At 45.7% G+C, this 26,954-nt stretch overlaps 2 protein-coding genes across 5 annotated transcripts in view; one reads left to right on the forward strand and one right to left on the reverse strand.

Annotated features, from left to right (window-relative positions):
- The window catches only part of XRCC4 (X-ray repair cross complementing 4), a 456,138-nt gene extending 455,489 nt beyond the window's left edge, over nucleotides 1-649 (reverse strand). Inside the window, exon 1 of one of the 4 annotated variants that reach the window (XM_075341952.1) lies at nucleotides 590-649. The gene's annotated coding sequence lies outside the window, so the exon portion shown is untranslated. The remainder of the gene's footprint in view (nucleotides 1-589) is intronic. The other 3 variants (XM_075341967.1, XM_075341960.1, XM_075341975.1) reach the window with 3 other exon arrangements.
- A 199-nt stretch (nucleotides 650-848) lies between these two features.
- TMEM167A (transmembrane protein 167A) overlaps nucleotides 849-26,954 on the forward strand; it is a 51,461-nt gene continuing 25,355 nt past the window's right edge. The window contains exon 1 of the mRNA XM_075341984.1: nucleotides 849-899. Within this exon, the coding sequence (XP_075198099.1) occupies nucleotides 897-899 (3 nt within the window). The 5' untranslated portion in view covers nucleotides 849-896. The remainder of the gene's footprint in view (nucleotides 900-26,954) is intronic.

The raw sequence follows: 26,954 nt of genomic DNA on the forward strand, positions 1-26,954 counted from the left end.
CGGTCCCTGCACCCTGGTCTGTGCCTTCCGGTCCCTGCACCCTGGTCTGTGCCTTCCGGTCCCTGCACCCTGGTCTGTGCCTTCCGGTCCCTGCACCCTGGTCTGTGCCTTCCGGTCCCTGCACCCTGGTCTGTGCCTTCTGGTCCGTGTAGTCCAGTCAGTGCATTGTGTTGTGTACAGATGTCTGAAGAGCCCTTAGAAAAGTTTCTAGCACTATATTATCGGTGTTAAACGATGCTGTCAATACATAGCTGGTTTACACATACACGGCGCTCTTCAGATCAGTAATCGATCGCTCAGCGCACACAGACTGATATTGTTCTCTGCAGAATGAATCCTGCTTACATAAGCTGATGTGCTGCCGACAACAATCATCTTTTTTGCAGCACAAAATATTTCACCCGGTGTTTTATTCGCTCATGAGATCGGCTCATGCTGCAGATTTGCCCCAATCTCCCCCCTGGGCTGCAGGGAGCACATCTTATCAGGCCACAGGCTAGCAGCACCGGTGATATACGGGCCCTGCAGCCGGCGTTGTACACAGGGTGGCTCACCCCTATACCGCCGCACACATTAGCGCTGCTCCTACCTCACTGACCAAAGAAACTCTCCGCTTCCGACATACAAGACGCGACTTTCGCTTCCAGCCAATCCAAATTCCCTTTGAGATAGCGTCAAGTCACCTAGTAACACAGGGTAGGCTTTTTACATATCTGGAGTCCGCTACTATGTAGTGTCAGGCAGAACACAAATCATGTGCAAGTCTACGACAAAGAGGACTTCGAGAAAATGGCCGCCAAGTAAAAGGAATGGAGACAAAAGAGATGCGGAAGAGCGGAGATGACGTCACTCGTGCGACTCTCCGGGAAGTGTGATGTGGCTGAGAGGGGCTCACCATGGTAAGTTCTGTGCAGCTCTGCTCTGTGTGATGTGTGTCAGGACCTGGGGGAGACAGGCTGGGTGGCTTATCAGGCTCATGTGGAATACTAATCCGGGGAAATAATGAAATATGTCACCCAGAGTGTGTGTGATACAGTGTGTAGTAGTGATACTGTGCCTCATCAGCTAAATATACAGTCACTGGGGGGTTGGGGCATTGAATCTGACAATGGGGTCTTCTAGTCCCCAATGGTAAGCCGCCCACTGCTGCGTTCACTTCTATGGGACTGATGGCGCGGTTGTCTCCAGTGGGTGACGTTCTGTCTGCAGCTCATTGTTGCGTGCTGGGACTTTTTCCTCTGATTTGCGGACCTGCGTATGATGGAGGCGTCGTATGCCAATGTGGCCACCACACTAGATTAGTCCTTACTTTTATTGTGTATAGTATGTCGGCTCGTTGTACGATGCAAACGTTTTAGGCTATGTTCACATTTCTGTTTTGATTCTGTCGCAATCCGTCTCCTTGAGGAATTACGGTATCCTGCAAAATATTTTGCAGGAATCCGTTTTCCCCCACATACTTCTATTAGCAACGGATTTTGACTGATGGCCCTGCGTTGCATCCGCCGCGTGACGGATCAGTCGTTTAGTGACTGACTGTCAGGCGGGAGCAACGCTGCTTGTACCGTTTTTTGGAGCGGCAAAAAAAAGTCTCCGCAGGTGTCCGTCGCCATTTGTCACAAGCTGTAATGACTGTCTATGGTGCTGGATTCCGTCATGCTGTACTGAGCATGCCCAGCATGTTTTGCACACCCACCCAAAGGATGCACAATGGATGTAACGGACGCGATGGATCCGTTTTTTTTCACAGGAACGGAATCCTGTGAAATAAGGCTAAGTTCACATTTCCGCCACTTTGAGAAACAACGCAATCCGTTTGGCGGATTCCGTTGTTCCCATAGACTTGTATGTATGGATTGCGACTGATACCCTTGCGTTGCATCCGCCGCCCGACTAATCAGTCGTGGAACGACTGACCGTCGGGCAGCAGGAACACAGCATGTAACGTTTTTTGAGCAGCGGAATCCTTTTGATTTCACTGCGCATGTTCAGATCTTGTGTTTAATTGTTCAAATCAATGTCTCTCTTCCTTGGCGGCCAAACAATCAGCTGATCACCCGGCGGCCGGCTACTGTGAGCGATCAGCTGATCACCCGGCGGCCGGCTTCTGTGACCGATCAGCTGAACACCCGGCAGCTGGCTACTTTGAGCGATCAGCTGAACACCCGGCAGCTGGCTACTTTGAGCGATCAGCTGAACACCCGGCGGCCGGCTACTTTGAGCGATCAGCTGATCACACGGCGGCCGGCTACTGTGAGCCATCAGCTGATCACCCGGCCGCCGGGCGATCAGCTGATCATTGATAATAGCCGCCGCCGGTTAAACAGTAAAAAAAACAAACAAAAAAACCAGCGGATCGTTGTATTGCAGCATCAGTCACATCAGTTGTGCCACTATCTGCAATGCATCCGTTGCAGCAGTCACACAACGGATTGTGACGGATGCAAAACAATGGAAGTGTGAACATGGCCTAACACATCCATTGCATTAGTTGACATCTAAAAAACGACGGATCCATCATTGCATTGCAACGACTGACCTGACGGAAGCAAAACAGAAGTGTGAACATAGCCTTAGGCAGCCAAAATCCAAAGTGAATGAACAAAAGCGAAATCTAAATCACAGTGATATTTGGGGTGACCGCCCTCTGCCTTCAAAACAGCGTCAGCTCTTCTAGTACATGTGCTCAGTCTTTGAAGGAACACACCTGGGAGGTTCTTCCAAACATCTTCGAGAAGTAACCACAATTCTTCTGTGGATGTCGCATCTCATACAGACTGGGAGATGTAGAGATCCTGCTCCGTGAGGCCGGATCATCACTACAGAGCTCCTTGTGGATAGTTCTTTACCTCCTTCCACTTATTTCATACCTAGAAGAATTGATGTTTTGAAGGCAGAGGCCGTCACGCAAGATCTCGATTTGATTCAGATTTCTCTTTTGTTCATTCTCTTTCAGTTTTGTCAATTGATAAAAATAAACTTTTAAAGGGAATCTGTCAGTAGGATCAACCCTCCTAAACTGTATATATGGGCAAGTAAGTCATACAAAGCTAAAAAAATTAATACCATGGTGTATGCGATACAATGTTTTATTCAAAAGAAAACCACATTTTTCTTAACATGTATGATTTGTCACAAAAGTGAGTACACCCCTCATATTTTTGTAAATATTTTAATATATCTTTTCATGGGACAGCACTGAAGATCTGACACTTAGGGATACTTTGCACACTACGATATCGCAGGTGCGATGTCGGTGGGGTCAAATCGAAAGTGACGCACATCCGGTGTCGCTGTCGACATCATAGTGTGTAAAGCCTTTTACATACGATTAACGAGTGCAAAAGCGTCATTATCGTTTGATCGGTGTAGGGTCCTACATTTTTTATAATGCCGCTGCTGCGACGGTATGACGGTTGTTCCTCGTTCCAGCAGGCAGCACACATCGCTGTGTGTGAAGCCGCCGGAGCGAGGAACATCTGCTACCTGCATCCACCGGCAGAGCAACGTCGCAGGGCAGGTGAGTGCATGTGAAGCTGGCGTAGCGATAATGTTCGCTACGCCAGTAATCACAAGATATCGTACCTGCGACGAGGGCGGGGACTATCGCTGCAGCGTTGGTAACACATTGTTACCGATGTCGCAGCGTGCAAAGTACCCCTTAGATGCAATGTAAAGTAGTCAGTGTACAGCTTCTATAACAGTGTAAATTTGGTGTCCTCTAAATAATTCAACAAACAGCCATTAATGTCTAAAGTAAACGACTGGCAGCAAAAGTGAGTACACCCCTAACTAACAAAAAAAAAAAATGGGCAAATTGTGCTCAATTAGGCATCTTCCTTCCCTGGTGTCCTAAGACACATTAGTGTTATAAGGTCGCAGGTGTGTTACATTCAATGTTCTCGCTCTCACATTGGTCACTTGAAAGTTAAACATGGCTCCTCATGGCAAAGAATTCTCTTAGGAGCTAAAAAAAGACTTGTTGCTTTACATAAAGATGGCCGAGGCTATAAGAAGATTGCCATCACCCTGAAACTGAGCTTCAGAACGGTGGCCAAGACCATAAAGCAGTTTAACCAGACAGGATCCACTCAGAACAGGCCTCACCGTGGTCGACCAAAGAAATTGAGTGCATATGGTCAGTGTCATATCCAGAGGTTGTCTTTTGATAGTAGATGTATGAGTGCTGCTAGCATTGCTCCAGAGGTTACAGGGGTGAGGGGTTCGCCTGTCAGTGCTCAGACCATATGCCGCACACTACATCAAATTGGTCTGCATGGCTGTCACCCCAGAAGGAAGCCTCTTCTGAAGTTGATGCCTAAGAAAGGCCACAAACAATTTGTTGAAGACCAGCAGACAAAGTATGTGGATTACTGGAACCAAATCCTGTGGTCTGATGATACCATGATAAACTTATTTGGTTCAGATGGTGTCAAGCGTGTGTAGCGGCAACCAGTTGAGAAGTACAAAGACAAGTGTGTCTTACCTACAGTCAGGCATGGTGGTGGGAGTGTCACGGTTTGCAGCTGCATGAGTGCTGCCGGTTAATGGGAGCCACAATTTATTGAGGGAACCATGAATGTCAACATGTACAGTGACATACTGAAGCAAAGCATGATCTTCTCCTTTAGGGAACTAGATCGCAGGACAGTATTGCAACAAAACAACCACTAACACATCTCCAAGACGACCACTGCCTTGCTAAAGAAACTAAGGATAAAGGTGCTGGACTGGCCAAGCCATTCCAGTGGCACCTGTGAGTCTCTAGTAAACTTCATGCCCAAGAGAATTAAGGCAGTGCTTAAAAATAATCTTGGCTACACAAAGTATTGACACTTTGGGCCCAATGTGGCCATTTTAACTTAGGGGTGTACTCTCTTTTGGTGTCAACAGTTTTGGCATTAATGGCTGTCTGTGGAGTTATAATTTACAGTGTTATACAAGCTATTGTACACTGACTGCTTTACAATGTGTCATATCTTTAGTGTTGTTCCATGACAAGATATAATTACATTTCCAAAAATGTGAAGGGTGTACTCACTTTTTGTGATATACTGTAAATAAGTTGTCCCAGGCTATGGCCATAACTCTAATCTAATGAGAATCTGCCTCCAGAACTTAGTGTAATTTAACTGGGAAGTTACCAGTGTGAGACATGTAGATGAGGAGAGCAGACTGTCAGCCATTACATGTCTCACACTGGTAACGCCTCCTTTCATTTAAAATAAGCTCTGGGGCAGATTCTCAGAAGAGATCAATGTTGGCCCATAGATTTTAACAACAACAAAGTTACATAATAGGAAACGTGTGAATTTCTCCAGAATAAGATACTGGATCGCAGGTATCATGGTATAATTGTATTCACCTTTCTATTATTCATAGGGTTGCAGCTGGTAAAATTAACCCCTTAATGGCTATATCTATCATTCAGGAGGTCGGGGTATGTGTAAGGGGCTCACAATTCAGTGTTCTCCACATGAGCTCAGCACCAATCGCTGCTGTTAACTATTTAGATGCCGCTGTCAATCTGACGGGACCAGTCACACAAGACGGGATTACTCGTGAGTCCACTCCTCGTATTGGTTCTGCCACAACTACATAGAAAACTGTCATGAAAACTGGACTTTAACTCATTAAAAAGGACTCGTCCCGATATGTCCATTTTACTAAATTCTTGTATTTCCCACAATATTACTCTGCTGAAGCTTTTTATTTTACATTGGTGTGTTTTGTTTTTTGGAATGCATGAATAAACTGACATCTAGATTTTTCCTTACCCACATACCACTGGACAGTGTGGTAAGGATGATAAATTTATTAATTTCCAGGAGGAATAAGAGAGGGTCAATGTAATATAGAGTTGTAAGGGTATATGCCCATGTGTATCGCCCCCTGTACTGACTGTCAGCCTCTCATCATTAGAGGAGGCTGTCAGTGCTGGGGCGTTTACAGCCGCTGCTCTCCATACACAGAGCGGTGACTGAACCCACGCCGGTGCCGCCCCATTGACTGAAACTGGAACGCTGCTAGGAGGAATAAAGTTAATTTCCTCCTGGCAGCGGGGTTTAATGTGCAGGGACCGGGCAAGTTTAGAATGATCTTACCCTGCAGATTAATAGCATTTTCCCATGTGACAGGTTTCCTTTCACATCTGTCTAGCTGATATATCTCTTCGCTTTCTTATCTCCCACATTTTAATCCCAAAGTTCATCAGATGAGTACATTTTCAAGTATAAAGCCTGCTTTACATGTTGCAATTTTGCATACGATATCGTATGCAATTTGCAACGTCCCCATCGTATGTGCGGCACGTTCAATTTGTTGAATGTACCGCACAAACGATTAACCCCCATCACACGTACTTACCCATCCATACGACCTCGATGTGGGCGGCGAACGTCCACTTCCTGGAGTGGGAGGGACGTTCGGCATCACTGTGACGTCACGCGGCAGCCGGCCAATAGAAGCGGGAGGAGCGGAGATGAGCGGGACGTAAACATTCCGCCCACCTCTTTCCTTCCACATTGCCGGCGGGAGGTAGGTAAGATCTGTTCATTGTTCCCGGGGTGTCACACACTGCGATGTGTGCTGCCTCGGGAACATTGAACAACCCGACTTGCAATTCGTCAGGATTCAACGATGTGCGTGTGATGAACGTTTTACCATTCAATCGCAATCGCACGTAGCTGTCACACACTGCAATGTACCTTACAATGCCGGATGTGCGTCACTTACGACGTGACCCCGCCAACACATCGTAAGATATATTGTAGTGTGTAAAGCGGGCTAATCCTAATCCAGTACACACCCCAATATCCGGACCGGCCGGGGGTCTCCTTATCTGAACTTATATATGCCTCTGAGGCTGTGGAGTTTGGGTCAGGAGATACGGCCAGTCCGGACATTGGGGTTCGTATTCAGAATGTGAATGTTGGACTTGTGAAATCGGCCTCATGTATAGACAAGAACCATGGTCTATTCTCCTCATCAGAGGTGTCCACATAGCACCACTGTTCAGCTGTAAAGTATACCGGGAAATGCCAAAAAGTGGTAGAAACTCCAGGGCGCGTCTTTTGTGCCCTCGTCAGATGGTGAGTGTCCCAGACCTTTCACGTATGATTTCTTTTTTTTATCGATCAGAACCATTGGCAGTGACCACGGGTGTTACTCTGGGGACAGATTCCTTCTCTTCTGTTGCATGAGGGCAAAGTTCTTCTCACAAATGGGCAATGACTTAGCAGTAGTTTTATTGCTTGCATGCATGTTTACCTTTTATTAGTTTTTGACATCTCACAAAAGAAGGAAGCAGAGGAAGGATGAGGGGGCAGAAATTGAAATATTTGCCAGATGTCAATATAAGAGCTGTTCACTGACCCCGGGTCAGCGGTCCTGCACTCTCGTTGAATTGAAGCCGGCGATGAATGATGAATTTTCTTTTGTTCATAAGTGTATAGATATTGTGCAGTAAACAAGCACCGAACATAATTTCCAACGTCAGCATCCCATTGTGTGACATGAAGACTCCACGTATGCGATGTGATTCCCAAAGTAAGGCTGAAGTCACACTAGCGTATGGCATCTGATATGAGAGCATTGGAAGCGATATGTGAATGATCCCTCTGCTGCGAGTGCATGCGACTGTGATCAGATTTTGTGATCGGATCACAGCTGCGGAGGGGAGGGAGTGATCTCTCTATTTCCTCCATTGCCAGCCTGTGCGTATATCACACTGCACTGGGATGACATCTGAGTACAGTCCAATGTTTCACTCGCACCCTTAGACTTGTATGGGTGTGAGTGACACATCTCTCACTGACAATCACAGCATGGTGTGATTTTTTTTTTTTTTTTTTTTCTCTTTCTTTCCCAGTCCGATTAGGGTTAAGATCTGAGCTGCAGCATTGTCTTACTTAGGGCCGAGTGCAATGCCAAATTTTCTTGTATTGCACTTGTGCGACTCCTACGTCAATGTGACTCTACCCTAAAAATGTCTCCCACACTGCTGCGGGCCAGGCAGATGACGCCTCAAGGCTTGTTATGGATAAATCATGCCCTTTATAAGCTGTGAATGCATATAACAGACATGGTGATAACATAAGGTTAAAGGGTATTTAATTTTCATTCCATAAAACAATAATACTCATGAAAATAAGTAACTATGTAATAATCTTATCAGACACATCGGCTTCTTTCTCTTCAGAATTGATCAGTCATTATCAAAATGCTCAGATCTGAGGTAAAATCTGTATTCAGTGAAGACTTTCCCAATTACTGAGATAGGAGATGGCGGCTGGTGCTGATGAGATTCTATGTAGATAGGAGATTGAGGAGGGGCTAGAGGTGGAGCTCCTCCTCCCTCTTCTATCTACATAGTATCTTATCAGTAACAGCCGCCATCTCCTATCTCAGTAATGGGGAAAGTCTTCACTGAATACAGATTTTACCTCAGATCTGAGCATTTTGAAATGACTGATGAAGCCGATATGTCTGATAAGATTATTACATAGTTGCTTATTTTCATGCGTACTATTGATTTATGAAATAAAAATTAAAACCATGATTGATTTAAGGCTCCTGTATATCTTAGATAGGTGTCAGCCGATCAATCATTCATCCACTGCAGGTTTTGTTTGATCCACAGGCCAGTTTCCGTTTTGGATTATTTATGCAGTGTGTGGATGAGATTTCATACAATGTCTTCCACCATGCCGGTACTGCGTACACAGTGGATTTTCCTCCAGCTGCATATCTTCCCTTTTCACACAGCATCAAAGAGCTTCAAAGAGGACCTGTCACCAGGTGAAAAGTGTCCAATATTGCTCTTATTTTATTCCTGCTGCTCCCGGGGTTTTCTGTTTTGTTTGTTGTTGTTTTTTTAAATCTGCCAACCTGTTTTAGCGATATGATCCTTTTCATTTAGGTCTAATTCTGGTCTTTCAAGGGGGCGGGGTTTGTACAGCAGGCTACAGACACGCCCCTGAGTATCCTGTGGGCCACGCCTCCTTAGTGAAGATTCTAAAAATTAGCATAAAATATAAATGCTCACATCACTTGAGCAATGGAAATAAAATAATAAGAACTGGCCACTTTTCACCTGATTATGGCTACTCTTTAGAAGTGTACTCACAGCAAAAAAGGGCAACCAGTCCAGTTAGCCCAGGCCAACACATCTAATGCACAAACAGGATGCAGACAAACCTCTCAACATGATGGACACTTCACAGGTGCAAGGTAAATTGCACACTAGTGGCGCGCATAGGGCACTGTTCACACTTGTATGCGCATGGTATCCAGCCAGCAACCTATTACCACGCCCTTACTATTAGATTAGGCGGGTTACTCGGACACTACTCACTGCAGCACATAAGGCTGCTTTCACACCTCTGGTTTTTGCTATGCGGCACAATCCGGCACTTTGCAGGAAAATCGCAACCGTTTTTTTTTTGCTGCCGGTTGCGATTTTCCTGCATAGACTTTAATTAGTGCCGCATTGTGCCGCATGGCCTTGCGTTCCGTCCGTTTTTTGCCGCATGCGGCAGATTTAGCCGATGCGGCGGCCGGATGGAACGTTGCCTGGCACGTTTTTTCGTGCGGCAAAAAAAAACCGCATCGCGCCGCATTCGGCTGATGCGGCGCAGTTTTCAATGCATGCCTATGGCGGCCGGATGCGGCGCGATGCGGCAATAACCGCATCCGGCCGCCTAATGCGGTTTTTGCCACTGCGCATGCTCAGTAGCATGCCGCAAGCGGCAAAAACCGGACTGGCCGCAAAGGAAAAACTTATGCAAAGGATGCGGTGTTTTCACCGCATCCGTTGCATAGCTTGCACAGCCGGATTGAGCCGCAGAGCTCAAGCCGGATGTGTGAAAGTAGCCTAAGGGACAGAAATTCCACTATGCACGGCCGTATTAAGAGGCCCGGCTGCACCCCGCATAATCAAAGTGAAAAAAAATATATAAAATATATGTGAGGTATTAGTTTGTAAATTGGCCAATATACGTAAGCCCACAATCCTCATCACGGATCCTCACGCTTGCGGGTCCCTACACTGATAAATAGCAACAAGAAGAAGAAATGAAAACTCCCCCAAAAATGTATTATAAAATGTTTGTGAGGATCCGTGTAGCGGGTAGACACAGGTCCCAGTGTGCTCCAGGATTTGCCCTCCCAGGTATGTTACCATCAAAGCAACTCTAGGTTTCATGGTCTTTTTACATGTATACCCTTTGTGGGGGCTGGTGTGGCTCAATTTATGCCCTCTGTGGTCTTCATATACCTTATGAGCCCCTGTTAATTAGTAATGAATTACACTGTTATCTTGATCAGCATACCGCCTCCCATCCCTGACACATGATGAACATATAGCTCTTCCTGGTTGGTGTATTTTGCTGCTCCCTATATCAATTGTGGTTAAAGGGAACCTGTCATCAGAAATTTCGCCCAAAAGCTAAAAGATTCCCCCTCTGCAGCTCCTGGGCTGCATTCTAGGAAGGTCCCTGTTATTATTGTGCCCCATGTGAGACCAAAATAAAGCCTTTATAAAGTTCTACCTTTTTGTATGCAGCTTCTGTAAATCCGTCACGGGGGCGGGCTCTCTGCCGTCCGTTATTCTGCCTCCTGGTCCTGTATGCCGCCCCCATCGCTCCTTTCCATAGCTGATGCACCGCCCACTGCTCCAGCCATCCCCGCGCATGCCCAGTGCCAGTCTCACAGGACTGAGCAGTGTGACCGCTGGTGACGTGTGCGCAGGCAAGTGATTATGGACGGGACTGTGACTGTTATCAGCAAGTACCCGGCCATAATCTCTTGAGCGCGCAAACCTCTCCAGCATTCACACTGAGCTCAGTGTAGATGCTAGACTGTATGGGCTGCTTCCAGGGATGACGTCCCTTTGTCATGTGATAGGGGCGTGTTCGAAATACTATCACATGACAAAGGGACGTCATCCCTGGAAGCAGCCCATACAGTCTAGCATCTACACTGAGCTCAGTGTGAATGCTGGAGAGGTTTGCGCGCTCACGAGATTATGGCCGGGTACTTGCTGATAACAGTCACAGTCCCGTCCATAATCACTTGCCTGCGCACACGTCACCAGCGGTCACACTGCTCAGTACTGTGAGGCTGGCACTGGGCATGCGCGGGGATGGCTGGAGCAGTGGGCGGTGCATCAGATATGGAAAGGAGCGATGGGGGCGGCATACAGGACCAGGAGGCAGAATTACGGACGGCAGAGAGCCCGCCCCCGTGACGGATTTACAGAAGCTGCATACAAAAAGGTAGAACTTTATAAAGGCTTTATTTTGGTCTCACATGGGGCACAATAATAACAGGGACCTTCCTAGAATGCAGGCCAGGAGCTGCAGAGGGGGGGAATCTTTTAGCTTTTGGGCGAAATTTCTGATGACAGGTTCCCTTTAAGGGATGATACCATGTTTATCCATTCATTTCCTTGAGCATTCTCTATTGATACTTATTTGTTTACAATAGACCCTGGACTTAACTGTGAGGGTGCCCTCACACGAGCGTATAACTCGCATGAGTATCGGAACGCATCACTCGGTGCGGCCGCACACTCTCCGGACAGGAGCATGTCAGCCGCATAGAAATACATGCAGCTGAGCCGCTCCTGTCAGCAGAGAAGCTAGCCACGCCGGGTGATGCGTTCCGATACTCATGCGAGTTATACGCTCGTGTGAGGGCACCCTAACCTGTAGTCTCACTTGTAATTGTGCCGCTACTCACCTACCCTGTGTTTAATAAAGTTCATCACTTTCAATCATTGGCGTTGTTGTCGCAGTTCTCTTTTCTATATATCAGTAGAAACCAGTCTATCGCTAGTTAGGCTTGTAGGACTATGTTCACATGGCTGATGTCTGCTACACTTTTGCTGCAGGTGTTCACCTGATTTGTTCTCAGATTAGCGCTTTCGGCAGTAATGCAGAAAATCCTTGGCTTTATCATGTACCTGTGGTCTGTGCCTACACTCATGTATGTAGACAAGTGAGATGGGAAAAACCTTCTTAGGCTAGTTTCACACATCCGGCTTTTTGCCCGTTTGCTGGATTCGGCACACTCCAGTACAGTGTATACAGTACAATGGCAGCACGACAAGCTCCAGTCACATGCTGTCATGTGACCGGAGCATATGACCTAGACGTTTGCCGCGCTGCCATTGTACTGTATCACACTGTACTGGAGTGCGCCAAATCCAGCAAACGGGCAAAAAGCCAGATGTGTGAAACTAGCCTTAGGCTCTGTGCGCACTGGGAAATGGAATTTTCTTGAGAAAATTCCGCATCCTCTCAAAGATTACCGCACCCGCGGTAAAAAACCGCGGGAAACCGCACCCGAAAACCGCATGCGGTTTGCCGCGGCTTTACCGCGGTATTGTTCGCGGTATTGCCGCGGTTTTGCCGCGTGCGGGTTGGGATGTGCTTTATTGCATTCAATGCAATAAAGCACATTGAAGAAAAAAAAAAAAAATACATTTAATTCTGATAGTAGATAGACAGAAGAATAGATAGAGGGATAGATAGATAGACAGACAGAGGGATAGATAGAGGGATAGACAGATCGCTGCATTTCCCACGGTCGGCAGTGAGTTCACATTACCGGCCGTGGGAAATGACCGGTAATTACCTCTGCTGTCTGCTGCATTCAGCCTGTGTCTGTGACAGTCGCGGCTGGATGGAAGCAGTGCAGGACACAGGAGCCGGAGCTGTGTGGATTACGCCGGAGCTTTGTTTGGGAGGGGTTAATAAAATGGTGAACGAGGCTTGTTGGTTTTATTTAAAATAAAGGATTTTTGGTGTCTGTGTTTTTTTCACTTTACTTACGGGTTGATCATGTCAGCTGTCACATAGACGCTGCCATGATCAAGCCTGGGGTTAATGGCGGTGGTCCCCCATCACCATTAACCCCTTGTATTACCTTGTCACCACTGCTACACGGTGGCAAGAAGAGCCGAGGACACTCCGGTAGTGCCGCATATTGCATGCGACAGTGCCGGGGCAGCTGCGGCTGATATTCTCGGCTGCGGGAGGGGGAGTGAGGCGGGGGACATTACCCCTGCCCCTCTCCCTCCCCAGCCTGAGAATACCGGGCCGCCGCTGTGTGTTTACCTCGGCTGGACGGTAAATATACAGCGGAGCCCACGTTCTTTGTTTTCTATATTTCCGTTTTCTTTCTATGTGTGTTCTATGTGTCTGTGTCTATGTGATCTATGTCTGTGATGTGTCTGTGTCTGTGATGTGTGTGTGTTTACTCTGCACGACTTCCTGTTCCTGTAATGACATCACTTCCCTGCAAAACCGCAAGCAAGTGATGCACATTACCGGAGGTAAACCGCAAAATACCGCAGGGAATAACGCAGGAAAACGCAGTGAACCGCACAGAATTTGCTGCCTGCGTTATTCCCTGCGGGATTTCATGATTAACATTGAGTCAATGGAGTGAAATCCCGCAGCGCTGTGCGGAAAAGAAGTGACATGCACTTGTTTTTGCTGCGGGATTCCCGCAGCAAAACATGCAGCTGTCAAATTCCGCCTAGTGCGCACAGGGTTTTTTTTCTCCATAGGATTTGCTGGTGATTCACTGCAGAGATGTTATGAACATTTTCTGCAGCGAAACATGCAGCAAATCCGAGGAAAATCCGCGGCAAAATCCGGTAAGTGCGCACATAGCCTTAGAAAGAGGGAAAAAAAAAAAGTTCCCAGAATACCCAGGTGAGAATCCAAGTGAAAACTCCTTAATTTAAAAATTATTAATTTTATTAACAGAAGCAATTAAAACACACTTCCACATTATATAGAAAATATTCATTGGTGCCATACAACAATTTCAAACATATATCCCCCTTATTTTTATAGTCCTATGTGCTTCCCCAATTTAGGAGCAAGAACAAATGTCAGTAAGGCGCAATACGAAAATATATCCCTAAACAGTCCAATAGTCAAGGGTCCTACAGTCAAGATCCCTAAAGGCAGCACTTTACCCTAAATTAGTTGGTTCTGCATTGAGATATAATTCTGTATATACTGCCACTTCCTATATTAGTGAGGAGGCTGTCATCCTTCTACCCCTAATCGACCCAACGCGTCGATTAGGGGTAGAAGGATAAGATTTTTGTCATCCGGGACAAAGCTGTACGTTCTAGGTGAATGATGGTGTTACCTATTAATGACATGCCCATTCATAATTCCCCTTCAGCAAGCTTTTTCCTTTTCTGTGTCAAAAATATTTATATAACAGGAATTTTTTGTTCTGTAACATCCACACTAATATTTTATGGAACTCTGCATTACCTGGCAACTTTTGGAGTCTAAAGATACACCAGTACAAGAGGAGACTATAATAGTCATATGTACAATCTGAAGATCATCTGTATGATGTACTCTGTTTGGGGAGATTACAAAAACTATGTCTGTATTCACTGTATGATTGGAGGATAATGTATAAATTATTTGTATTTTTCTATACTACTTTTTGATGACCCCTGAGGAACCTTCTATTAGAAGGGGAAACGCGTCGGGTCGATTAGGGGTAGAAGGTTGACAGCCTCCTCACTAATATAGGAAGTGGCAGTATATACAGAATTATATCTCAATGCAGAACCAACTAATTTAGGGTAAAGTGCTGCCTTTAGGGATCTTGACTGTAGGACCCTTGACTATTGGACTGTTTAGGGATATATTTTCGTATTGCGCCTTACTGACATTTGTTCTTGCTCCTAAATTGGGGAAGCACATAGGACTATAAAAATAAGGGGGATATATGTTTGAAATTGTTGTATGGCACCAATGAATATTTTCTATATAATGTGGAAGTGTGTTTTAATTGCTTCTGTTAATAAAATTAATAATTTTTAAATTAAGGAGTTTTTAGTCTGAGAACCAGTTTTGAGCTCTCCTTGTATTAGTTTTTTTCGTGAGAATCCAAGTGAAAAACCCTGTCACTGGCCCTTCAGGCTCTACAATAGGCTCAGGACTGGTCTGTTCCTTTTAACCAGTTGAAGAGCAGATTATTTCCATTAGGCTGGAGTCACACTTGCATATGCGAAATCGGTCTGATTCTCATGCCGGAGAGCCATATGAGCGCTATCTGAGTGTCGACTCGCTGCCAACGTCCACAGGAGGATCATCATGACAGGGGTCATCAGTTGACACCGGGCTTTCATGACAAACCCATCGGCGCCCTGCGATCATGTCACAGGAGCGCCAATGGGAGCGAGGAATGACACGTACCGCTGCTGACACGCGTTACATTTTCCATGTTAGAGATTGACATAAGGATTTAACTGGTTAACAGCCACAGACGGATCTCTGATCCACCTCTGGCTGTTACAGGCACATGTTAGGTGATTAAATGAAATCATCTGACATACAAGGAAAGATGCGGGCTCTGTGTAAGAGCTCGCATCAAAGGCAGTCACACGACTCGGACGTACATAACACTTCAAAGGTCATTAAGGGGTTAAGAAAGTAAAAATGAGGTTATTGTGTGCAGAATTATTATGCAAGTAAATGAAAAATGTGAATATTCCCATCTCAGTTGTTTGGTTAATATTCTCACTTTTAAGCCGTGTGTGCACACTGCGTTTTTTTCTGCAGAAATTTCTTGAGAAAATGGTTGTAACCTTTCTGTAGACATTCCCCAGCAAAACCTATGGAAAAAAAATAGCTGTGCGCACACTGCGTTTTTTTTTTTTCTCAAGAACATTCTTTGGCTATGTGCGCACGTTGCGTAATTACATGCAGTTACGCTGCGATCTGCACCGCAGTGTAACTGCATGCGTCCTGCGTCCCCAGCATAATCTATGAAGATTGTGCAGGAGCCGTGCGCACGTGGTGTATTAGAGCGCAGCGCTTCGGCTGCTGCCCGAAGCGCGCGTTCTAAGAAGTGACATGTCACTTCTTTCCTGCGCTCTGCCTGCATCCCCCGCTCTGTCTATGGGAGGGGCTGCACTCAGAGAGCATGGAATCAGCTTTTTTTTTTTTTCCATTACGGACTGTTTGTGCAGCGATTTGAAGCGCACGTGTGCTGTTCAAATCGCTGCAGAAATTTCTGCAGGGACAGTACGCAACGTGCGCACATAGCCTTTCTGCAGAATTTCTTGAAAAAAAGAATGAGCATGTCACTGCTTTTCTGCAGGTACCTGCATTTTTTGCCATAGATAATGGTAAAAAAAACGCAGGGACCAACCTGCGGAAAAAACGCATCAAAAACGCATGTGTTTTCCGGTGCGTTATTGGTGCGGTAATCTTTCAGACTCTGAAGAAATTTCTTGAGAAAAATCCTTTTTCTAGTGCACAAAGGGCCTAACAAGAAAATAAACCACTCAAAACATACACAAATACATTTGTGACATTTCAAAAATAAAATATCAGTGACCAATCTGCTTTTCCATAATTGTATTAGACTCCATGGATGGAGTTTATCAGTTTCTCCATATGTGGACTGTATCAACTTTTTGGGCAGCACCAACCACTGCCTCCCAGACACTGTTCAGAAAGGTGACTGTTTCCCTTCACCATAAATCCTCAGATTAAGGCTACATTCACACTTCCGTTGTTTTCTTTCAGTTGTAATCCATCGCCTTGAGGAAATACGGTATCCTGCAAAATATTTTACAGGATTCTGTTTTTTCCCCATAGACTTCTATTAAGGGCGCTTTTCCACTTGTGTACCGCTTTCGATGCAGGAGCATCGGAAGCAAAAGCAATATGCTAATGACCCTCTGTTGTGGTGTCAGCCGAGGGTCATGCGAATGTGATGCGATGTTGCGATCACATCACGGGAGCGGAGAAGATGGAGGGAACACTTTCTCCTATCTCCTCCACTGTCTGTGTCTGCGTGCACCGCATTGCAGTCACATAACATGCGAGTGCAGTGCGATTTTACACACACGTCAGCCGAGACTCCGTGCAAATCGCAGCATGATGTGATTGCACCGAGAGCCCGATTCGTGTGGAGAAAAAACGGGACAGAGGAAACTGTCTCATTGATTAACACTGGTGCAAGTGCAATCTGATTTTTTTTTTTTTTTTTATCGGATCGCAGTTGCACCATGAAATCGCAGGTGGAACAGTGCCCTAACGACGGATTACGACTGATGGCCCTGTGTTGCATCCACTATGCGACTGATCAGTCATGGAGTGACTGACCATCGGGCGGAAGCAACGCACAATGTAGCGTTTTTTTGAGCATGGAAAAAACGCAGTGCACAGGATTCCGCCGGCATCCGTCGTTGGTTATAATGGAAGCGTATGGGTGTCTGAATCCGTCCAATCTGTCAAATGACAAATTCCGGCAACTGTTCCGTCTTGTAGCAATATAGCATGCTCAGATGTTTCCTTTCTGGTTAGAAAATCTCTGCCTGTCCATGGTCTCTCTCTCTGTCTGTCTGTCTGTCTGTCTGTCTGTGTCTCTCTCTCTCTCTGTCTCTGTCTCTGTCTCTCTCTCTCTCTGTCTCTGTCTCTCCCTCTCACCCCCTCTCTCATACTCACCGATGCGGCGCTGCACAGCTGTCACACTGCTCCAGCGGCTTCTCCTGATTTGAAAATGCCAGCCGCTCATTGTTCCATCTCGTATTCACTGCTTCCGCCGCCCACCGGCGCCGGTGGGCGCATCTATAGAGTGCAGTACAATAAATAAAATAATTTAAAAAAAACGGCGTGCGGTCCCGTCCCCCCATGTTGATGCCAGCCAAGGTAAAGCTACACGGTTGAGGGCTGTTATTCTCAGGATGGGGAGCCCCACCTTATGGGGAGCCCTCCAGCCTAAAATTATCAGCCAACAGCTGCCTGGAATTGCCACAACCATTAGATGCAACAGTCCTGGGACTCCAACCGGCTCATCCCGATTGCCCTGGTGCGGTGGCAATCGGGGTAATAAGGAATTAATGGCAGCCCATAGTTGCCACTAAGTCCTAGCTTAGTGAAGACAGGCGTCTATGAGACACACACCCCCCCCCCATCACTAAACTGTAGTGAAAGTGAATGAACACAAACAACGAAAAATTCTTTATTTGAAATAAAAGACATAAAAACACCCTCTTTCACCACTTTATTAATCCCCAAATACCCCTCCAGGTCCGGCGTAATCCACACGATGTCCCACAACGCTTTCAGCTCTGCTACATCCGAAGCTGACAGGAGCGGCTGTAGAACACCTTTGCTAGCTGTGAGCTCCACGGAGCAACTGAAGTGAATCGTGCTGTCAGCGGTGACGTCACTCAGGTTACCCGCGGGCGGCCACTGCTGGATTCTGGTACGTACAAACTGCTACAGCATATCAGTTTCTTTAACGGATCCGTACCATCAGTTGTACCACAATGTCTAACGCGTCCGTCACATCAGTCACAAAACGGATTTTGACTGATTCATAACAACGGAAGTGTAAATGTAGCCTAAGAAGGGCCCGCAAGTTCTCTGTAGGGTTTAGGTCAGGTAAAGGACATGGCCAAGTCATTTTTTAATTTTTAAGGCTTTCACTGGCAGCCGAACAATGGAGGCTTCTGTGCATGCTATGGAGCATTATCCTGCATAAAAATCATGGTGTTCTTGATAGGTGCAGACTTTTTTCCCGCACCACTGCTTAAAGTGCACCAATCAGCAGGATTTTCATATACAGTATAACCTACAGCCAGTGCTATACTGGCACTATCAGGCTGATTCTATACATACCTGTAGTGGTCAGCTCGGATGTTTAGGTTTTGAAATCCAAGAAAGTAAAGTTTATAAAATTAGCTGCTTGTTGAATGACAGCAGCTGAGGAGCAGATAATATATTCATAGTTATCCCCTCCCCCTTTTAGAATTAGCATAAGCATTATATACACGATTCACTTTGTCTGTTGCAGGACCTGTGCTGAGGTCATACCCATGTTACCTGGTATTCAGCTTTGTTGGCCGAGGCCCCGCCCCTTCTGGTCACATGGGTATGACCTGACACAGGTCCTGCAAGAGACAAAGTGAATCGTTTATATAATGCTTATGCTAATTCGAACAGAGGGAGGTGATAACTATGAATATATTATTTGATCCTCAGCTGCTGTCACTCAATAAGCAGCTAATTTTATGAACTTTACTTTCTTGAATTTCAAAACCTAAACATCTGAGCTAACCACTAAAGGTATGTATAGACTCAGCCTGATAGTGCCAGTATAGCACTGACTTTAGCTTATATACGAAAATCCTGGTGATTGGTTCCCTTTAAAGAAACTGTCTTCTTAAAATTGGCCGTAAGTTTGGGAGTTTATTTTTAAGTTAATTTTCACCTTTAAAAGATCCAACTAACCCATCTATAATAAATGTATAATAATTCCAGCCCATAGCAATACCCCACCTCCACTTTGGTGGCCTCTGTGTCAAAGTAGAGTTCTGTGCCCAATACTGATCCAGCCATGGGCACATCCATCTGGTCTGTCAAGAGTCACTCATCTCATCCATCCATAAATCCTTTGAATAATCTGTCTACAGATAATACTTGGCCTAGTCTTGACGTTTCATCTTCTGTGTCTTGCTCAGTGGTGGTTGGGTTTTGCCTTCATTACCTTGGCCATGTCTCTGAGTCCTCAACACCTTGTACTTCTGGACACTCCAGGGACGTTGCAGTTCTGGAATATGACAGCACTGGAGGATAATAAGTTTCTGGTCGCTTCAAGTTTGATTCTTGTCAAGTCTTTGGCGATTAATGTGCATCTTCTTTTTTTTTTTTTTTTTTTTTTTCTGACACTGTTAACTATTTGCAACAAAGTGTTTGGTTCTGTGATCACGCCGATATCTTTGTAACTTCAAGACTGCCGCATGCCTCTCTTAAGACTTCTGACAATTTTTTTTACTTCAGATTCAGCTAAATATTTTTTTGGCCCATTTTGCCTGAGAATAACAAGCCACCTAATTATTCCACACATCCTGATGAAGGTGGTTGACACCCTTAGGCCGCACCCTCCCTCATTACACAAATACCGTATTTTTCGGATTATAAGACGCACTTTTCCTCCCAAAAATTTGAGAGAAAAATGAGGGGTGCATCTTATAATCCATATGTAGCTTACTGGGGAGGTGGAGAGGGGTCACAGGAGATGCTGCGGGCCTTGTGCTGCGGGCTGTGAGGCAGGTCCCACCATTCTGAAAATGTCAGCAGTACGGGCTTCAAATAGGTGTCCGGAGTCAGAGCATGTGCAGATAGAGCTCTCAGCTCAAGATTTCATCTGCGCACGCGCCGCCTTCGGCCCATTAATCTCCCTCCAGTGGACTTAAGGAAAATGGCGCCCGGAGGTGGCGTGTGCGCAGATGAGATCTCAGCTTGTCATTGAGCTGAGAGCACCATCTGCGCACGCGACATTTCTTTGAAGCCCGCACCTCCGACAGTTTCTGGATGCTCCTTCTGCCTCACAGTGCCCGCAGCGAGCATCTGGGACACCCGCTGCACCGCCCTACTCCAGCACCGCCCCTGCCTCCTATGACCCCCCCCCCCCCTGCTCCACCACCGCTGCTGCCCCCTCCTCCGGTAACACACCACCGGATTAGTTGACGGTTCCCATGGGTTTTTTTTTCCTCTACATTTGGGGGGGCGTCTTATAAAACGAAAAGTACGGTACACATCAACTGATATACTTCATCCAATAAGTTTTAAAGTTTATACAACTGTAACTTTGGCAAAAAAAAAATTATAAAAATAATAAGGTCCAAATATTTATCTGCCTAATAATTGTGCACACTGTCTCGGACAGCCAGGTATCTCCTCCTGCAGTCGCTTCTCAACATGGATGCTCTAAAACCTCATTGCCAGCGGTGTGGGGATAAATGGAGGCGACTTGCAACGTGATAAAGGGCTGTGGGAATTTGAGTTTAGCTTTTATATTATGATGTTTGTTGTCCTTCAATGGAGGAAACTGTCTGCCTCCAACAAGGGCAGACCCTTCTCTGCAGACACGCCAGGATCTAGCGTGACATTTTTACTTAGTTGCCAGGCAATAATAACAATAAGAACATCAATAGAAAGCAAAATAACTAAAATGTTGGCACCTGCAGTCATTTTCGGGGCACGTTGGCCACCTTGCACCTGTGATTTCTCGAGCTTTGACTTCATAAATAGCAGGAATGAGAAATCTTTTAGAATTTGTGTATCCCGGCCCGGGAGACCTAGGGGACTATGTCACTGTGACCCCATTCCAAATGGATCCGTTTCCTCTCCTTTCTTTTTCAGGTGGTCTTTGCTGTGCACTCTTATTGTTTGGTTATGTCCATAGTGAGATACTATGAATAGAATTTTTATTCCATCTTTCAGCGATTTTATAGTCTGTGATGACAGATGCATAGTGTAACATCTGTTGTGCCGCGTCTCATGGGATTTACACAACAAATGCTTTACTACAAAATATCCTAGTTTAACATCATTGTAAAAATGCAAAGGTGATTCTGCTCATCTTTTGTTGTATGTATTGCAGATTACCATGACATCTTTTTGAATTTTTTTATTTTTTTTTCATCTCTGTGATCAATCACTGCTTTTCTTTTTCCAGTCTACATTTAGGTCAGTGTGCTCTATGTAGTAAAAAGGAGCCTCTTCAATGCGGCTACTTTCGTTGGGTTCATCAGTCAAATAATTACTGGGTGCCCCAAAAGCTTAGAAAGCAGGGTCCTGGCAGGGATGTTATGAAAGCCCCAGGTGTAGTGAATAACTGCACAATTGGGGATGAAATTTGTTGTCTTTTTTATTATAAAATACATATATACAGAACATAAAACCATAATCTATTTGGTATTCACATGACCATAATGTAATGCTTGCAAGGTGAGCAAGGGGTAAGTGCATCCACTGGATCAAAGGCACAAATTACTGACTTGGAGGAGCAAACCTGAATGGTTGCCGAGTCTTCACTAAAGCCCCTGGTGGTGGAGCTAGGCTAAAATGTTAGGAGGCAGCCGACAAGGGGCGACCCCAGGGGATCACGGTGCCCCGGCAGCTGGAGCCACGGGTATATATACCAATAGTTTCTCTTATTATAGGAGCAGCAGCCGGTATCGTAGGTTCAGCAGAGACGGGTAGTTGTGGCAGCTGCTGCCAATATGGACAATTGCAGCAGTAGTAGCTATGGATAGTTGCAGCAACACCAGAGTCGTCATGCACTGGAACATAGAGTATCATCAGTAATATAGCACAGCAGCACAAAGGGACCTGAGAACTATCAACGTTAGGAACACATTGCCCAGGCACCTCCCTTAAGGTGAAGGTGCCTTAAATACCTGATGCCTCCCAGCCTATAGCCAAGAGGTACGTCTTGGTAAGGGCATACTGGCCCTTTAAGAAAGAGAGCGTGTCCGCATGTGTGCCCCAAAGACACTCCCAGGTAACCTGTGCAGTGTGTGCAGGAGCAGTGGAAGGGGCTGGGTGGCCGGGAAGATTAGCATGCCGGCATCCTCGCCGGAGAATAGGGGCAGGACAGTGCGGAGACTCCGGTACGGGAGTAACACATAATATGAATTAGTCTAAGAAAATAATTTGTGTTAAACTGTGAACTGTATGAAAACTGAATAAAAACGCTAAATTTTTCGTTATTTGCAAAAAAAAAATATAGAAATTTCACCTTTAAGTCAAAGGACACTAACTGTTGCAATCAAAGTTATCTAAACCCACCTTGCAAAGTAGCTTTATTAGCAAAATGCACAATCTTTCTTCTGTTTGCCATGAAACAAGAATAATTTTAATAGCCCAATATAACAAGTGGTTTCTCCAAATTCAACACAATATTGCTACTGCAGTCTCAGAATTATTCAATCCCTTCATGGCAGCATCTTTAGTGCCTAATTGAGCACATTGGGCTATTGTGACCTGCTGCAAACATTATTATTTTATTTATTGATATTCATTGATATTTGTTGATTCCATGGTGCTGTTACATACAAAATACAGATAGAAATTACAGTAAACTAACTATGACAGACTGGCACAGAGCGGAGAGGGCCCTGGCCTTAAAGGCTTACATTCTACAGGGTGATGGGAAGGAGACAGTTGGTCAGATGTCACCATCCAGCTTCTATCAGTGTTTCTGTGGAATATTAGGCTATGTTCACACTGGGCATTTTTGCACCGTTTTTGCAGCATTTTTTTTAGCTGCAGCTTTGCCTTGGTTTATACAAATCCATGGTAATAAAATGCTCCTTTTTAGGCTAAGTTCACACTTCCGTTGTTTTGCATCAGTCACAATGCGTGGCCTTGAGGAATTACGGTATCCTGCAAAATATTTTGCATGAATCCTGGTTTTCCCCATAGACTTCTATTAGCGACGGATTGTGACTGATGATGCTTCGTTGCATCTGCTGCATCGCGGTCAGTCGTTTTTTAACTGACCGCCGGGCGGGAGCAACGCAGCCTGTAATGTTTTTTGAGCAGCGCGATCTGTAGGATTTTGCTGCGCATGCGCTCTCTGGCTCCCTGCCCCCGTAACCAGGATAAACATCGGGTAACCAAGCAATGCGCTTTGGTTAGTTACCCGATATTTGCAGTGGTTACGGGTGCAGGGAGCCCGCGCTAAGCGGTGTATGCTGGTATCCAAGATAAATATCGGGTAACCAAGCAAAAAGTGCTTTGCTTTTACCCAATATTTACCCTGGATACAGTGTGCAAGGAGGCCGACACTTCAACACTCGGCTCCGCCCCCTCCCGCACTCCGCATGTGTACACTCAGACACACACACACTCTCTCACACACACACACTCACTCACTTGTCCCCAGCTCTGCAGTCGCCGCGGCACTGACGTCCTCAGCTCCACGGCCCCCCTCGCGCTCAGCCCCCTCCCGCACTCCGCATGTACACACACACACACACTCTCTGTCTCTCTCACTCGCTCACACTCACACACACCTGTCCCCAGCCATGCAGACTGCAGCACTGACGTCCTCAGCTCCGCCTCCCGAACTCCGCCCCCCGCACGCAACGGAGTCCGACAAAGAAATTCTTTTCTTTGTCATCCGTTGTCATCCGTTGTACAACGCATCAGTCACATACGTCAAGCAACGCATGTGACTGATGTAAAATAACGGAAATGTGAACTTAGCCTTACAGTCCCAGCAAAGTCTATGAGATTTCTGAAATCTCCTGCACACACACAAAACACGTCCAGGATTTTCCTGACTGTTTTGTGAACCTCCACCGCTTCTGCTGCTTTATGAATAGAATGAACATGTCAATTCTTTTCAGCAGTTTTGCAACGGTTTTTCACCCTAGTGACAGGTGGACTTGCAGATACCCTGGACCAATGTGTCTAACTGGGTTAATAAAAAATCCCAGTTCCAGTGGGGATAGGGGGATTGGAGCAGGCGCGCTATATTTACCGAATCACCAGCGCACCTTCAGCAGTGACCTCACTTAGGCTATTTATGGTCACAGGTATCGCCAGCTGTGACCGGAAATCACCTGAGTGCAGTGACCACTGATCGTGTGGCTCATTCATTCTCTGGAGCTCACAGCGGGCAGTCCTGTTCTATGGCCACTCGCTGTGATCTTCAGATGTAGCAGAGCTGAATCATCGTGGGACCTCGTGTGGATTTATGTCGGACCTGCAGGGGTGTGATTATGTGGTTAATAAAGTGGTGAAAGAGTGTTTTTTGTATTTTATTTGAAATAAAGGATTTTTTTCGTTATTTGTGTATATCTTTTCACTTATTACAGATTGGTGATGGGGGTGTCTCATAGATGTCTGCCATTACCCATCTAGGGCTTAGTCACAGCTGTGGGCTGCGATTAACCCCTGATATTATCCCGATTGCCACCGCACCAGGGCAATTCGAGAAGAGTCTGGTAAAGTACTGGGATTGTCGCATTTAGGTTGTAGGCTGATATTGTCTGGCTGGGTCTCTCCAGCCTGAGAATACCAGCCCCCCAGCTGTGGGCTTTATCTTGGCTAGGTATCAAAATTTGGGGGACCTCACACTGTTTTTTGGGGGAGGTTTTTGTTTTTTGTTTTTCCCAATTTATTTAAATAATTAAAAAACAGCATGGGGTCCCTTATATTTTGATACACAGCCAAGATAAGCACACAGCTGGGGCTGCAGCCTGTAGCCGTGGGCTTTATCTGTGCTGGGTAATATAACATGGGGGAACCCTATGTCATTTTTTCAATTTATTTTTTACTGTATGATAGACCCGCAGACCAGGTCGGTGATTGGTTGAAGTCAGATGTGCCCTCAGCCTGTGTGACAGCGTCTGACTACAACCAATCACAGACGCCAGTGCACTGGAAAAGCTGTGAATATGCATGAGGCTAATGAGCGGCTCCTTTAGTAGAAGGGGCCGCGGGAACAGGTACGGTTGAGCCTAGAATGTACGGGTTCCTTTCAGGTTAGTGGGCGTGACCAGCTAGGCTAGTGAGCTTGGCGATTGTTTTCTCCCTTCCTCTATATCATACTTTGCCCTCCCTGCCCCCATGTGATAGGGGCCTGTTGAATGACGTCATACCTGGAAGGAGCCCATACACTCTAGCATCTACCAAGCAGGTACAGCGATGCCGGAGACTAAGTATAGCGTGCTTACTTTTAAAAAAAAAAAATTCAACTAGTTGAGTGCCGGATCCAGGTCCGTCCCGGCCCAACCAAGCACTCGGGTAGTTTTGAACCCCTGCTGGTCTTGACATCACAGAAAAAAAAGTTGTAAAAACGCACCAAAACCACAGATGGCTCCCAGGAGACATCCTGCCAAAAGATCAGGTTTTGGTCAGGAAAAAAAACTGCTAAAACGTACTTTGTGAACATAGCCTTAGCCCATTACTCATCATAGATGATGGCTTCCAGGTCACTAACGTTCTTAGGTTTTCAAGAAAGTGGTCCAAAAGGAAAAGGATTCAATAAGATAGCAAAACCATTGCATTTTATCATAGATACAATTAAAAGCTCAAAGTTATCACTGGCTACACTACCTGAACCTGGCAGAAAGATGAAACTCTCACTTTCTGCCACCAGATTCCTGAAGAGGCAGATGGTAAAGTGGCTGTAAAAACTCTGCAATAAGACTTGGAGGCAGAAGGCGCTGAGGTTTCAGTTTAAACAGTGGGGCGCATACTAATTTCTGAAGGTCTTCATGCTCAACCTCCAAGACCTACAGTCAGGGCCAGAAATATTTGGACAGTGACACAAGTTTTGTTATTTTAGCTGTTTACAAAAACATGTTCAGAAATACAATTATATATATAATATGGGCTGAAAGTGCACACTCCCAGCTGCAATATGAGAGTTTTCACATCCAAATCGGAGAAAGGGTTTAGGAATCATAGCTCTGTAATGCATAGCCTCCTCTTTTTCAAGGGACCAAAAGTAATTGGACAAGGGACTCTAAGGGCTGCAATTAACTCTGAAGGCGTCTCCCTCGTTAACCTGTAATCAATGAAGTAGTTAAAAGGTTTGGGGTTGATTACAGGTGTGTGGTTTTGCATTTGGAAGCTGTTGCTGTGACCAGACAACATGCGGTCTAAGGAACTCTCAATTGAGGTGAAGCAGAACATCCTGAGGCTGAAAAAAAAGAAAAAATCCATCAGAGAGATAGCAGACATGCTTGGAGTAGCAAAATCAACAGTCGGGTACATTCTGAGAAAAAAGGAATTGACTGGTGAGCTTGGGAACTCAAAAAGGCCTGGGTGTCCACGGATGACAACAGTGGTGGATGATCGCCGCATACTTTCTTTGGTGAAGAAGAACCCGTTCACAACATCAACTGAAGTCCAGAACACTCTCAGTGAAGTAGGTGTATCTGTCTCTAAGTCAACAGTAAAGAGAAGACTCCATGAAAGTAAATACAAAGGGTTCACATCTAGATGCAAACCATTCATCAATTCCAAAAATAGACAGGCCAGAGTTAAATTTGCTGAAAAACACCTCATGAAGCCAGCTCAGTTCTGGAAAAGTATTCTATGGACAGATGAGACAAAGATCAACCTGTACCAGAATGATGGGAAGAA

Source organism: Anomaloglossus baeobatrachus, chromosome 1, assembly GCF_048569485.1.
Source record: "Anomaloglossus baeobatrachus isolate aAnoBae1 chromosome 1, aAnoBae1.hap1, whole genome shotgun sequence".
Classification (NCBI taxonomy): Eukaryota; Metazoa; Chordata; class Amphibia; order Anura; family Aromobatidae; genus Anomaloglossus; species Anomaloglossus baeobatrachus.